The sequence below is a fragment of the Apis dorsata genome, unplaced genomic scaffold (assembly GCF_000469605.1).
Source record: "Apis dorsata unplaced genomic scaffold, Apis dorsata 1.3 scaffold_99, whole genome shotgun sequence".
NCBI lineage: Eukaryota > Metazoa > Arthropoda > Insecta > Hymenoptera > Apidae > Apis > Apis dorsata.
In genome coordinates, this window is record NW_006263397.1 from 1,990,569 (window position 1) to 2,003,118 (window position 12,550).

At 23.3% G+C, this 12,550-nt stretch overlaps 6 protein-coding genes across 7 annotated transcripts in view; 1 reads left to right on the forward strand and 5 right to left on the reverse strand.

Moving 5' to 3' along the window:
* Window positions 1-377, reverse strand: part of LOC102679984 (DNA replication licensing factor Mcm2) — a 4,562-nt gene extending 4,185 nt beyond the window's left edge. For both annotated transcript variants that reach the window (XR_004149894.1, XM_006612220.2), the window contains exon 1: window positions 85-377. Coding sequence is in view for 1 of the 2 variants with exons in the window: in XM_006612220.2 (XP_006612283.1) it covers window positions 85-87 (3 nt within the window). In the remaining variant the exon portion in view is untranslated. The remainder of the gene's footprint in view (window positions 1-84) is intronic.
* A 107-nt stretch (window positions 378-484) lies between these two features.
* LOC102680206 (coiled-coil domain-containing protein 115-like) lies at window positions 485-1,015 on the reverse strand. The gene has a single exon (XM_006612222.2). The coding sequence runs from the start codon at window positions 1,003-1,005 to the stop codon at window positions 502-504; it is 504 nt and encodes a 167-aa protein (XP_006612285.1). The 5' UTR covers window positions 1,006-1,015; the 3' UTR covers window positions 485-501.
* Window positions 1,016-1,279: 264 nt separating this feature from the next.
* On the forward strand, window positions 1,280-2,721 carry LOC102680336 (MRG/MORF4L-binding protein). Its single transcript, XM_006612223.2, has 4 exons — window positions 1,280-1,567; window positions 1,713-1,834; window positions 1,909-2,269; window positions 2,358-2,721. Exons 1-4 carry the CDS (start codon window positions 1,462-1,464, stop codon window positions 2,510-2,512), a joined length of 744 nt encoding a protein of 247 aa, XP_006612286.1. The 5' UTR covers window positions 1,280-1,461; the 3' UTR covers window positions 2,513-2,721.
* Window positions 2,722-2,753: 32 nt separating this feature from the next.
* On the reverse strand, window positions 2,754-3,331 carry LOC102680468 (40S ribosomal protein S28). The gene has a single exon (XM_006612224.2). The coding sequence runs from the start codon at window positions 3,263-3,265 to the stop codon at window positions 3,068-3,070; it is 198 nt and encodes a 65-aa protein (XP_006612287.1). The 5' UTR covers window positions 3,266-3,331; the 3' UTR covers window positions 2,754-3,067.
* A 1,064-nt stretch (window positions 3,332-4,395) lies between these two features.
* Window positions 4,396-7,884, reverse strand: LOC102680609 (stromal membrane-associated protein 1). Its single transcript, XM_006612225.2, has 8 exons — window positions 7,568-7,884; window positions 6,872-7,005; window positions 6,586-6,753; window positions 6,275-6,479; window positions 5,897-6,172; window positions 5,533-5,828; window positions 5,310-5,456; window positions 4,396-5,177 (listed from the first exon to the last, which is right to left on the reverse strand). The coding sequence occupies exons 1-8, from the start codon at window positions 7,683-7,685 to the stop codon at window positions 5,061-5,063; spliced, it is 1,461 nt and encodes a 486-aa protein (XP_006612288.1). The 5' UTR covers window positions 7,686-7,884; the 3' UTR covers window positions 4,396-5,060.
* Window positions 7,885-9,235: 1,351 nt separating this feature from the next.
* Window positions 9,236-12,550, reverse strand: part of LOC102680743 (venom serine protease Bi-VSP-like) — a 5,108-nt gene continuing 1,793 nt past the window's right edge. The window contains exons 3-7 of the mRNA XM_006612226.2: window positions 10,921-11,205; window positions 10,339-10,632; window positions 9,990-10,091; window positions 9,768-9,919; window positions 9,236-9,588 (exon numbers count right to left, since the gene is read on the reverse strand). Coding sequence (XP_006612289.1) covers window positions 9,433-9,588; window positions 9,768-9,919; window positions 9,990-10,091; window positions 10,339-10,632; window positions 10,921-11,205 — 989 coding nt within the window. The 3' untranslated portion in view covers window positions 9,236-9,432. The remainder of the gene's footprint in view (window positions 9,589-9,767; window positions 9,920-9,989; window positions 10,092-10,338; window positions 10,633-10,920; window positions 11,206-12,550) is intronic.

The following is a 12,550-nucleotide window of genomic DNA, read 5'->3' on the forward strand; positions in this document are numbered from 1 at the left end:
AATATAAATATAAATAATGTTTTTTGTTATAAATATAAATTATATTTTACAAATTTAAAAATTATAATGTTTTTAACATCTTACCATTGTATCGAAATATAGCGGCAATCAAACAAGTCCGTAAATAAAAATATTTATAACATTAATAAGAATAATTTTTCTTTCTTCCTACTTTAAGCTTAAACTAAAAAGTACGTATGAATTGGCGGGAATTTCTTTAAGACTTATTTAGTCATGCCAACATTTCTTAATAAATAACCATAATTGACCAATAATAGAAATTCTTTACAAATACAAAATAAATGAAATTATTGGATAATGAAATTTGTTACATGTATTTTCATTAATTCATTTTTCATTAATTGTAATTAGTTGATGTAATTAGTTGATAATAGTTGATATACATAAATTGTTGTACAAAGATACCTATGATATAAATTTTTTTTATAAAAATAATAATATATAATAAAACAAAATAAAACAATAAAATTTGTATAATTTTTATTTTTTACTGACATTTGTTGAACAAGAAGTATGTTTTAAAAAGTATAAAGATTGTAATTTGTCTACTACAGAAGTAATTTCTGCTTGTATATTTGCTGCTCTTACAATAAGATAAAGAGATTCTTGAAAACGTTTTTGTGCAATTCGTAAACTCTGTGGGACCAATACTCCAAACCATTTTATAGGATCTTGAATCTCATTTTCAATTTTATCTAACTTTTTTAAACTTATGTCAAAATTTGGAATTATTTTTCCAGTTTCCTCAGTTAATTTTGTTTCTAATTCAAATAATGTAACTACTCTGTCATCATCAACTGGAATCTGTAAAGCACTTATACTTTCTTTACCACGTATGTATTTGGCTTTAGCTAATTCAATATAACCATCACGCAATATTTTTTCCATTTGGACATTGATATTAATTTTTTCTTCTATTAACTCTAAATTACGCAATAAATTTTCATCAATAGCTTTACATATGTCATCTATACTTTCATGCATATTGTATATTATTAATAATATTATTAATATAAAAATAATGGATTTATTTCAATATAATACTGTGGAGTTAAATCTAAAATATAAAAATATAAAAATATAATTAATAATTATATTATTAGTAATAATATTAACTTTAATATGTATATTAAATTTTTATGCATATTTTTATATATTAATTTTTTATACATACCAAGAATAAATATTATTTTTATGTTTTTATAAATTATTATGGTTTGATAATAATTATCGTCTTTGTATTTTAATAATTAGTTTTAGTAAAAACAAATTGTTTATATTAATTCAATTCATTTATTCTATTTTTTTAAAATAATAATGACATGTCATTTCCAAAACTATCAGGATTAGAGCATTTGGCTACACTGCTTGCAGTGCTATTAACTAAAGTATGTGGGTGTTATAAAATTGGTACATCATATAATTTTATGAATATAAACAATGGCAGTTAAAGAAAAGCAAACGGATACTTCTACTGACGAAATAGAATGGAATATTGAAAATGAAATTCAATTATTCTTTGCTATGAATGGTCATAAACCCGTTGGTAAGATTTAGATTCATATAATAACATTGCTCTAGGTTATATTTACATCGATGAAACAAAAAAAAAATAAATATTTAATATTATATAAAATATCTAATTTTGTATAAAAGAAGATTTAATTAGATTTCGTTAATTTTTTTTTAAGGTATTAATAAATATTTTCACATGGTTTGCATATGGGAAAAATTTCGTGCTGCAATTCACAAGGATGTATCATTAAAAACAATTTGGGAACATTTAGAATCAATGTATGATCTAATGGCTCTGGTACTTACTATTACTTTAAAAAATTAATTATAATCAATTAAAATAATCTTGATGATTTATTTAAACTATTATAGGATGATATGGAAGATTTACCATTTCCCAGTCAAGAGATAGATTTTTCTTTACCAGAACAAGAATTTTTGGGGCCAATTAAATCTCGAAAGAGAGAAGAACCAGAATTAAAGCTAAAAGAACAAAGAGATAAATTTAAAGAACTTAAGAAAGAAAAAGATTTTAAGGATATTATGAAAAAAGATACTGTTCTTCGTGATCTTAAAGGAAGTAAAGATATTGATAAAAAAAAGGAAGAATTTAAAAAATATGTAAAAGACATAGAACTCAAAAAAGATAAACTCAGAGAAATTAAAGATATTAGGAAAGACTATAAATCTCCTAAAGGACGATCAAAAGGAAAGGATGATGTTGAAGAAATAGGTATATATATATACATATATATATATATTTTTGATATTTTTAAATGATTTTTAGAGACTAGAAGAAATTAAATAATTTCTTTATTTAGCTTCAAATGGTAAAAAGGAACGTAAAGATTCTGATTCTGGTCGAGAAAGCTTAAAGAGAGGTCCAAAACGACCAACAAGACAAAGTGTGGATTGCACATCTAAAGCATCCTCTAGTCCACGTGATACACCTCCACCAAAACGAAGGAGAATATAACAATTTATTTTAAGTTATTATATGTACATTGTATAAACATTGTTTGAATTTTAATATATGAATAAAATGTGAATCATGTATTTTTCTGTACATGAAACACATAATAACTAATACTTTAAAATTTAATTTTATAAAAAAGATTTACATTAAGTCATTGTAAATATTCTGTAATGAATGCAAAAAAAGTATTAAATGTTTATTAAAATTTATAATAATTTTTTTCGCAAAAAAAAATGCAATATTAAGATAATCAGTATAATTTATTAAGTAATCTAATGATTACAATAAAAATCATATGTTATGAAAATAGATAAAGCAAAAATTGGTATTGATTACTCATTAATCAATATTTATTACAAAGATTGTAACATCTTCATTGACATATATATGTAAAAATTAGATGATTAAAAATTTGGCCATACTGAGTTTATCTGTGCTATTGGAATAATTGGTGATCCTCATTTTTGTCGATGGAATGAATTGTAATATTGTATTATTAAAATAGAATCCGGACACTATAGAAGATTTTTGCGTGTCGAAGATAAATTCTTCTATTTATCGAAGTCTTCTTGCTTCACGTTCAGATTCCAGTAAGGTTAAGAGATCACCTTCTCGTACTGGTCCTTTTACGTTCCTGATAATTTGTCGATTTTGTTCACCCAAAAATTCGACTTTTACTTGCGTACATTGTCCTTGTGAACCTGTTCGTCCTAAAACTTTTATAACACGAGCCAAAACTACTGGCTTATCCATGTTGTCTCACGTGTCTTTGAAAGGACAGAAAGATGTTTTACGGAAATGAAAGAAGCTTTACAATCCAGTAATAAAAATGGCAACTTCCGGCTTGTTTATCCAGCAAAATTATCAATATGTTTAATTAAATAAAATAAAAAAATAGATAATATAAAAAATATGTTTATAATTAGTAAGATATACTTTGTAAAAATAAAAATTATTTAATTATCTTAAACAAATATTGTTATTTAATTTTTGTCATTATAATTTATCTATTAATAGATGGCGTTTTGAATTTAAGCACGTTTTTAATATATTTTTATATACTTAATAAAAATAATGAATATGTTATATTATAATTATTTCTTAAATTATTATTTTATGTAACTATCATGAAATTAAAAACTTTTTAAAATTGATTGATTGTTCAATTGTTATTTTGGTTTTTATAAATTATATATTATAAATTAGTTATATAGTTATAAATTATGTATTATAAATATTTATATATTTTGACAATATGTATTTGTACTCATCAGATTTATAATATTTTAAAATATTTCAATGCAGCAACATGTTAGAAAGTTTAACTTGATTACTACAATTTAAATGATAATATAAATAATATAAAGAAAATAAAATAATAAAATAACATAATCGTGACGAATATGTCCAGAAATTATTGTCGAATTTCAATATCTGATATCATATAACAAATTATTCTTAAAAAATATGAAAATATATATGTAATTCTGTTTTATATGAAGTTTTAATTAATAATAATCAATCAATCAATCAATCAAGATTAAAATTCAATTTTAAATGCATAAATTTCAAATCACAAATTTTTATAGTATATCATATATGCTATAATTAAGATGTAAATAATATGTTTAGTTCATTAAGTCTCTATTAGATAATAAAAATATTAAATGCATTTTAATAAAAAGTGTTAATTAGACTTGAATTAGACTTATTCTTGAAAAAATATTAAATTCTTAATGTTCTTTAATATATAATCAATATTGTGATTTATCATTCTAAACAACATACTACTCAAGTACAAACAACAACAGTTAATTTTTTAAACACAAAATATCATTTTTTCAATTTCAGTATTAATAATACATAAAAATAGCAATCAAATATTTAAAATATTTAATACATTTTTGCATACAAATCTTGCAACATTATTCTAGAAAAAAATTTATTCTTAAATAATTCAAATTCCTTTTTAAATAAAGTAGTTTTTTTTATATATAATTTGTTAAAGAATTTTACGTTCGTGAAAACTGTTATATATTTTGTTTTTTTTGTATATTTTGAAGTAAAAATGAACTACTAATTATTATATTAAAGATGCTTGTACTTGTTTAAATATAATGAAATCTTTTGCTATAATGAAAGTGGACCCTGATATACACTTGTCATGATTACAAAAGCACCCATTTTAGCAAATAATACAATTACATTATCGAATATATAATATATATACTGTACGTCACGAATAACTCTTTACAATCAGTCAAAAATTCATTTTTATTTGTAGTTCCCATTTTTCCAACAATAATGTTGAAAGCTAGCAAAGCTTTAAAAGAGAAATCTCTTAGACTCAAAATACTATATGCATTCACGAATTATTTTTCGAAAATGATAGTATTTGAGTACTTCTTATTTGTGTCTTTGTTGTGTTATATCCCAGAGCAATTTCCAAACTAATATGGAAATATAATCATATTGGATAACGAACGTTTGACACTAGTGTACAACACTGAATGAAATAATCAATCAACTAATAATATTCATAAAACTTTTACTGCCACAAATTGGTAGAAAGCGTTTGTCCGGGAAGTGCAGTAGTAGTGGATTTTCCTGATGTACTTGAAAAACTCGTGGCACCTAAAGAAAGTTGTGCCATTTGTTGTGGTAACTGAAATATATTTATAATTTATTATTTATAATTATTTGAATATATTTATAATTTATCATTTATAATTATTTGAATATATTTATAATTTTTATTATTTCAATATTATTATATTACACATTTGAATTTATATACCTGAGAACCAAATGCAATAGATTGTTGCTGCTGTTGTGATGTTAAATTAAAAAAAGGATTACTACCAGGAGCTGGTTGAAGATTTTGTGTTAACATTCCACTCCAACCATTATTACTATTAATATTAGATTGCCCTAATTGCATTACCTAATAATATATGAATTAAATAATGTATTAACAAATAAAATAATATTTATAATATATTAATATATATTATATATACCATTTGAGATTGCATTGTAATGGCAGGATTGGGTACACCATTCATCTGATTTATCTGGCCTACATGTAAACAGTTTCCTAAAGAATTTGATGCCACTGGTCCTAATGGAGTAGAATTCATTGTAATTTGATTTTGATTGATAGGTAATTGATTGGATGTAACAGATATTTGGTTAGAAAGTTGATTAAGTTGAGTTAAGGAACTTTGTTGATTTGGAAAACTAGTTTGTTGACCAAATGGTACTACAGTTGGTACTTGTTTATATTGAACAGTAGATTGTTGAGCATACATTCCACCTAAATAAGAATAATATAAAAAAAATTGAATCAATATTTTAATCATAGTAATGAATAAATAAATGTACCAGGAACTCCAAACAATGTTGATTGTTGATTACTTGATGTACCATACAAGGCTAAAATACTATCTTTGGACATTTTATTTTTTTCTTGAAGTGATGGTGCTGGTTGATCAAAGAAACTTTCTTCTTCAGTTTTACTTATTGTTGTTGATACACTTGTAGTTGTACTAGAAGTATTATTAGTTGTTGAAGCTACTGAAGCTGGAGGTGCAGATAAAAAGGAAGAAAATATATCATCTCCAGCACCATTTATATTTGTTTGATTTGTTGCCGGGGCATCTGTTAAAAATTTTTAAAAAATATTAATATTTTATATATTATTTTATATATTAATAATATTTTATATATTAATAATGAAGTATATATTTAAAAAAAATATACCTAAGCCTAGTAAATCTAGGGTTGCAGAATTATTTGCTCTATTAAGTTTAGGACTAACAGAACTTTTAGGTTTTGGCAATTGAGGCACTACTTCTGACTTTTTTACAGGTGGAAGTATAGCTTGATTATTAGATGTTTTAGAATTTTCCTTTTTCCTTCTACGTTGTCTTTCTGCTTCTTCATCAAGCTCTTTATCCCAATTAACCTATATATTTATTAAAAAAAAGTTTGTACTTAAAGATATATATACTATATGAATATAATATATATTTATGAATATAATATATTTTATTAAAATTTTAATGTATTACCTTTGGTAAAGGAGGTGGTACCCACTCTCTGGCTATATATTTTTTATGTTCATACTTTGCACGAATAAAACTTTCAAGACTGCAAACTGTTTGAGGTCTTCGAAAACTATCTGGAAGATTTGCTTCATATACTGCTCTTGCACGGGAATTACCCATTTGTTGTAAACTCTATAAAATAAAAATGTGATGCAATTTTTGATAATAAATTCTTTTTATCAATAATTAATTATCAAATTATCAAAAAATATTGATAATTTGAAACATAAAGACATAAAACTAAACATACCACTACTTGCTCTGGTGTCCAAGTATCTAAGTTAACAGATTTAACTTTGCTTATATGAACTCCAAGATTTCTATGTATTCCAGCACAACGAATACATAAGAATATACCTAAATTCCAACTAGCCCATCTTGGTCCTATGTAACATATAAATGTTATTATATATAAAAAAATATGTTTTTTTTATTCAATAATATAAGAATGTATTATTATAACACTTTATTTTTATAGAATTTAAATATCAAAATAAGTAAAATAATACAAATTAAAATAAATTAAGCATTTGAAAAAATTTAAGGATTCAGGTTATAATTCTAGAGATTTTGTTATTGTTCTAGAGACTTATTATTGTAATATAAAATATATAAAATAAAAAAATTTTGTTTACATAAAAAATCTTTTATTAAAAAATAAAAATAGAAAAATATATTTAAAATAAGAAATGATGAACTAGAAAAATAAAGTGACGTTTATTCGAAGTCGCTGTCATCTAAGGTTTTATCATAGAAGAATTAAAAATCTATAATATCTTAGTAGACAAAACTAGGTCGTTTTCAAATCAATATTAATGCCATAAATGCATCATTACTTATAAAAATATAATTCTACAATGTTCGTAAGGAGTGAATAATATAATGAGAGTTCATCAATTGAACAGAGACAAGACATTGCTAGGAAATATATAATTGATGCACAAACCTTTTGCATCGCAGTCGACACAATACTTGTTATCTTCGTCACGTAGCATCTGTATCAAAAGATTTTGACATTTCTCTTGTATTTGCTTGGAACGTTCTTTTTCCAGACGGGACGTCATTACTGTATAGTGACGAGTTTTACTGCACACAAATCCAAAACAATGTTTTCTTCTTACAATGCTGAACACACACGAGAGTCGTCAAGTAGTATGCAGTAATGGTCAGCGAACGCCCCCAATAGTTCAATTCCTTACTCATTGAAACGTCATTATAGTTGAAGGAATTCTATTGGATTGTACATTTCGATATCTTAAACGAAATAATAAGTAGATTGTCAATGACCTTATAACATCTATCTTATGTATCTATCTATCGAAAACTCTTTGAATTCTATAGTCACTATTTAAATAAGCAAATACATTAGTGCTCTGTCGATAAACCAAATAATTAATTCGTATGTATATATATTCAATAAAGTTTTACATAAAGATAAATTTTTTTATTATTTTTTTAAGCTACGAGATATAGAACAGATCTATTATCAGAAACAAGATATAAAATAAAATTTATCATCTTATAAATTTAAACAAATAAGATGCAGAATCAATATTTGATGTATTTTCTTGACTCATGACGCAAGATCCCTTTAATGTTATTTTTAATATTATTAATAGAATAAAATTGCAATATTACTAATAGAAGAAAATTACAATATTGCTATAATTGAAAATGAAAATTTTAAATTAATTTTAGTAAAATATAAATTTTAACATTATAAGGTATGTAACTTACAATTATATTTTTATATTATTATCTTATAATGTTAAATTTAGTAAAAATATTAATCAAAAATAGATTAAGAAATATTCTATTATAAAAATAAAAAATCATGTGTTCAAATAATATAAAATAACATTCATATTTTAGAATGTTTTAGGAAAGAAATTATAAATTGCTATTATAAGCAAAATATAGGATAGATTTATTTATTTTATAGAACTCTTTTTAACTCATTTAACTTTAACTTTCTATGTTTTAAAACTGATTGCGTAAAAAATTTGATATATACACAGACAAAGTACAGAATATATATAATCGGAAGATATAAAAAAATTAAATAACCTCAGTCTTAATTAATTTATGAAATTTTTTTAAAGAATCGAAAATTATCTTGAAAAATGTAATACATACTGAAAAAATGTAATACATATTTTTTCATGTTTTAATAGAAGAAAGATACAGACACGATAAGAATTAATCATCAGCGCTATCTCTTGAATGTTAAAGATATCTCAATTTTAAAATTATTCAATGGTATTGACAATTTTTATTCTATTTTATTATTTACCATATTACTATCTTTAAAGAAATATCTTTGACATTCAAAAGATGGTGTTGATGATCAATTCTCAACTTATTTGTACATAGTTTTAATTATCTCTAAAAGTACGAATCCTTAAAAATTAAGAAAAATATATAATTATTCAATTGGAAATTCAAGTTGGAAGATGTGAAAAAATTAAATAACTTTCACCTTAATTAATTTATGAAATTTTTTTAAAGAATAGAAAATTATCTTGAATACTCTCCCTTTATGTTTTATAAATTTAATTTTTACATGCATTTATTAAATATAAACAATAATATATATATATATATATATAAACAATGATCTTTATATAGATTATTATTATTATTATTATTATTAATACAGAGAGTTCAATAGTCAATTAATTTGTGATATTTTCAAAGTTATATCTATATGTACACGTGTATCGTAAACCATAAAACAATCGTTTCTTATCTGAACAATAGTAAATTTGTTCAACTTTTTTTAAAAGAATTATTCTTGAAACATTATTGATTTTATTGCAATGCTGAAATAATGAAATCGAGAAAAGCAGTGACCCTAGTATAGACTCCAGGAAATCCGGGTTCAGCACATTTATAACCATAGGATACAACTCCTATTTGATAATAAAATCGATGTTGCGGTAACATCAGAGGTCCTCCGCTATCACCCTGAAATGATCGTAAAAATAAAATTTGATCAAAAAAAAAATAGAGAAAGAGAAACAGATAATATTTAATCTTATAATTGATTATATATTATAATTGATTATATATTTTATAAATATATATGCTTTAAATAATAAATAGTAGATAAAGATATCAAAAAAAAAAAGATAAAATTCAAATACCTGACAAGCATCTTTTCCACCTTGTCTGTATGCAGCGCATAATACACGATTATCGATCTCTGCAGCTTTAAATTTCGAATAAGCTTGTTTGCATTGTTCATTGTTGATTACTGGCAATTGTACCTCTAATAATATATTGCTAGCTGGTCCTCCTGTGCAAAGATGAAGAAATAATTTGAAATTAGAATTATTTAATATTGTAATAAAAGTGATTTTAATTACGGGTTTCAGTTGATCCCCATCCAGCAACGAAGGGATAGTTTCGATTGAAAGCATTATTTCGAAGGTTATCTTCTACAGGAAGACAAATGGGATATACATATTCTGAAAAAATAATAATGAAAACCAAAATATTTAATTGGAAAAATTCAAAAGAGAAGTGTAGAATTTGCAATTAAATCATTAGAAATTTTAAATAGAAAATAGAAAGATTTTTTTCGTTAAAAATATATCTTTAATATTTTTTTTTTAATTTATCTTTATAATTTTTACTATTTTTTTTATAATTTTTTAATATTTAATATCTGTTTGAGACAGAATAATAATTATAAAAAATATTATTTAAACTCACCTGTAAATTGTATATCTTGTGCTAATCTGAGAACGGCAATATCATTTACGAATGTCGTAGTACTATAATCAGGATGTATCAATTTATCTTCGATTTCTACTTGAATAGGATGAGCGCCATCATCATCTCGTGATAAATCTAAATCTCCTATACGAACCATATATAAATCGTTACGAACTGCACAATGTGCTGCAGTTAGAACGTGTCTAGCCGATATCAAGGATCCTCCACATAGCCATCTTGGTTGGTTCAAAGAACTACGAAAACCTAATGCAGCAAGCCAAGGCCAAGCACCTTAAAAAAAAATATGATAAATATTTTCATGTAACTTTTCTTTGAATGAATTAAAATCATTAAAAATTATTTTCGATTTCATATTCAATCGGATAATTTTTATTTAAGCAGATAATTTTCGAATATTTCAATGTTTCCATTTTCAACTTAAACTCCAATTATAATAATTATTAATAAATTATAATTAATAAGTAATAAATAATAAATTATTTTATTATTCAATAAAAATTATTAAATTGCTTGATCAAAAAAAATCAATATGAATAAGATAATATTTATAATGCATACCAAGTTTAGCTGGGTTACCACCAACTACTCTTGTGTGACTGATATTATTGAAACCACACTGTGGTGGTAACAAGGGTCCATATAAATTTTCTTTTACTACTTTGCTCTCTCTCTCTGAATTCTCTGGGCAGCAAACGAATGGATCGTTGTTTTCATACCTGCACAGAGATTGCTTAAGGTAGTTTTTAGCTTTTAAGCCTTCCTTCTCTAACAATGTCATCAAAAATTGACAGCTTCTGATATTGATGCATACGCCTGCTTCTTGATTCGGTGTTACGCATTGATCTGAAATTTTATGCTTGAAATAAAGCGTCGGATTAAAATTTTGTTTCATTAGAAAAATTTTATCAAAAGTTATTTTAAAAGTTATTAATTTTTGAAAGATTTTGAAAAATAAATCTAATAATACACTATCTTTTGAAACTCGAAATAAATAAAATTCTGATAATTTTTTACATTAAATCGTCATTTGAAATATTTTTATATATTTTAAAATTTATTTCATTTTAAATCATCGATCATATGTTACTATGTACATACAAATAGTAAAAAAGTGCAATCTCATGAAATATGAAATTTTTAGGATTAAAACGATTAGGATTATACATCTATTATTAATTGTAATAACAAGTATAGAAGTTAATAATATTTATTATTAATTATAATAACAAGTATAGAAGTTAATAACAAATATAGAAGTTTTAATGTTTATATGATAAATTATTAGATAAAATTATTTTATCTTACCATATTTAAATGTAAAATAAATTTTGAAGTTTCAAAATAATATAATCATAAAAGATTTTTAAATGACGTTTTATTATCATTGGCAATGATTAATTTTTCAGAAAATAAGTTTAAGAATATAATATTTGCATTTTCAGTTACATAATTTTTTATGGAAAACATTAGTCAGATTGTTAATTTCCGATCGAATTTGAAATTAATAATGAATGATTAACATATTTTAATGCGATTCCCCGAAATTACGTATCGATACATTATTTAATGACATCATTGTTTTTATAATATAATTATATGAAACAAGGATAATAAAAATGGATTTCATCGTGAATTAGTTAAAATCTTTTTAGAAACAAGTCTACATTGAAATCTTGTAAATATAACGTAACAAAATTACTACTTGAAAATTATATTTTTTCTTTATTGAACTAGTTACGTATTATAAAATGCAAATTAGTAGAGGCATAATAAATCAGTTTTTATCAATTTTATATGCTTTGAATTACGTAAAAAATTTAGCTTTAATAATAGGTTTGGAATTCATGCTTCAATGATTTACGATTTATATTTAAGATTAAATGATAATATTGAGAGGATGAAATTAATTTATAATATCAAATATTGTAAATTATCTATATTGTTAATCTTCAAGTTATGATGTAATTTAATAATACAAATTTTGACTTTTTTTTTATAGATCAGAGTTCCTTATGAAAGATTTCTTTTCATAGTTTGAAAATGTAATCTTGATTGTGTCATCGATTACTCAACCTTCTAAATAAAATGGATTCCCATATGATTCATTTCTTTCTCAATTTTCAAGTAAAATAATAATAATAATAATAATAATAATAATAATAATAATAATAATAATAATAATAATAAT

Bases quoted from the DNA above. Each gene is read 5' to 3' on its own strand.
- LOC102680206 (XM_006612222.2), bottom strand. From the start codon at position 1,005: ATGCATGAAAGTATAGATGACATATGTAAAGCTATTGATGAAAATTTA.
- LOC102680336 (XM_006612223.2), top strand. From the start codon at position 1,462: ATGGCAGTTAAAGAAAAGCAAACGGATACTTCTACTGACGAAATAGAA. The intron at 1,835-1,908 runs GTACTTACTATT...AAACTATTATAG, and splicing joins TGTATGATCTAATGGCTCTG to GATGATATGGAAGATTTACC. The intron at 2,270-2,357 runs GTATATATATAT...TTCTTTATTTAG, and splicing joins GGATGATGTTGAAGAAATAG to CTTCAAATGGTAAAAAGGAA.
- LOC102680468 (XM_006612224.2), bottom strand. From the start codon at position 3,265: ATGGATAAGCCAGTAGTTTTGGCTCGTGTTATAAAAGTTTTAGGACGA.
- LOC102680609 (XM_006612225.2), bottom strand. From the start codon at position 7,685: ATGACGTCCCGTCTGGAAAAAGAACGTTCCAAGCAAATACAAGAGAAA. The intron at 6,173-6,274 runs GTATATTTTTTT...AATTTTTAACAG, and splicing joins CCTAGATTTACTAGGCTTAG to ATGCCCCGGCAACAAATCAA. The intron at 5,178-5,309 runs GTATATAAATTC...AATATATTTCAG, and splicing joins CTATTGCATTTGGTTCTCAG to TTACCACAACAAATGGCACA.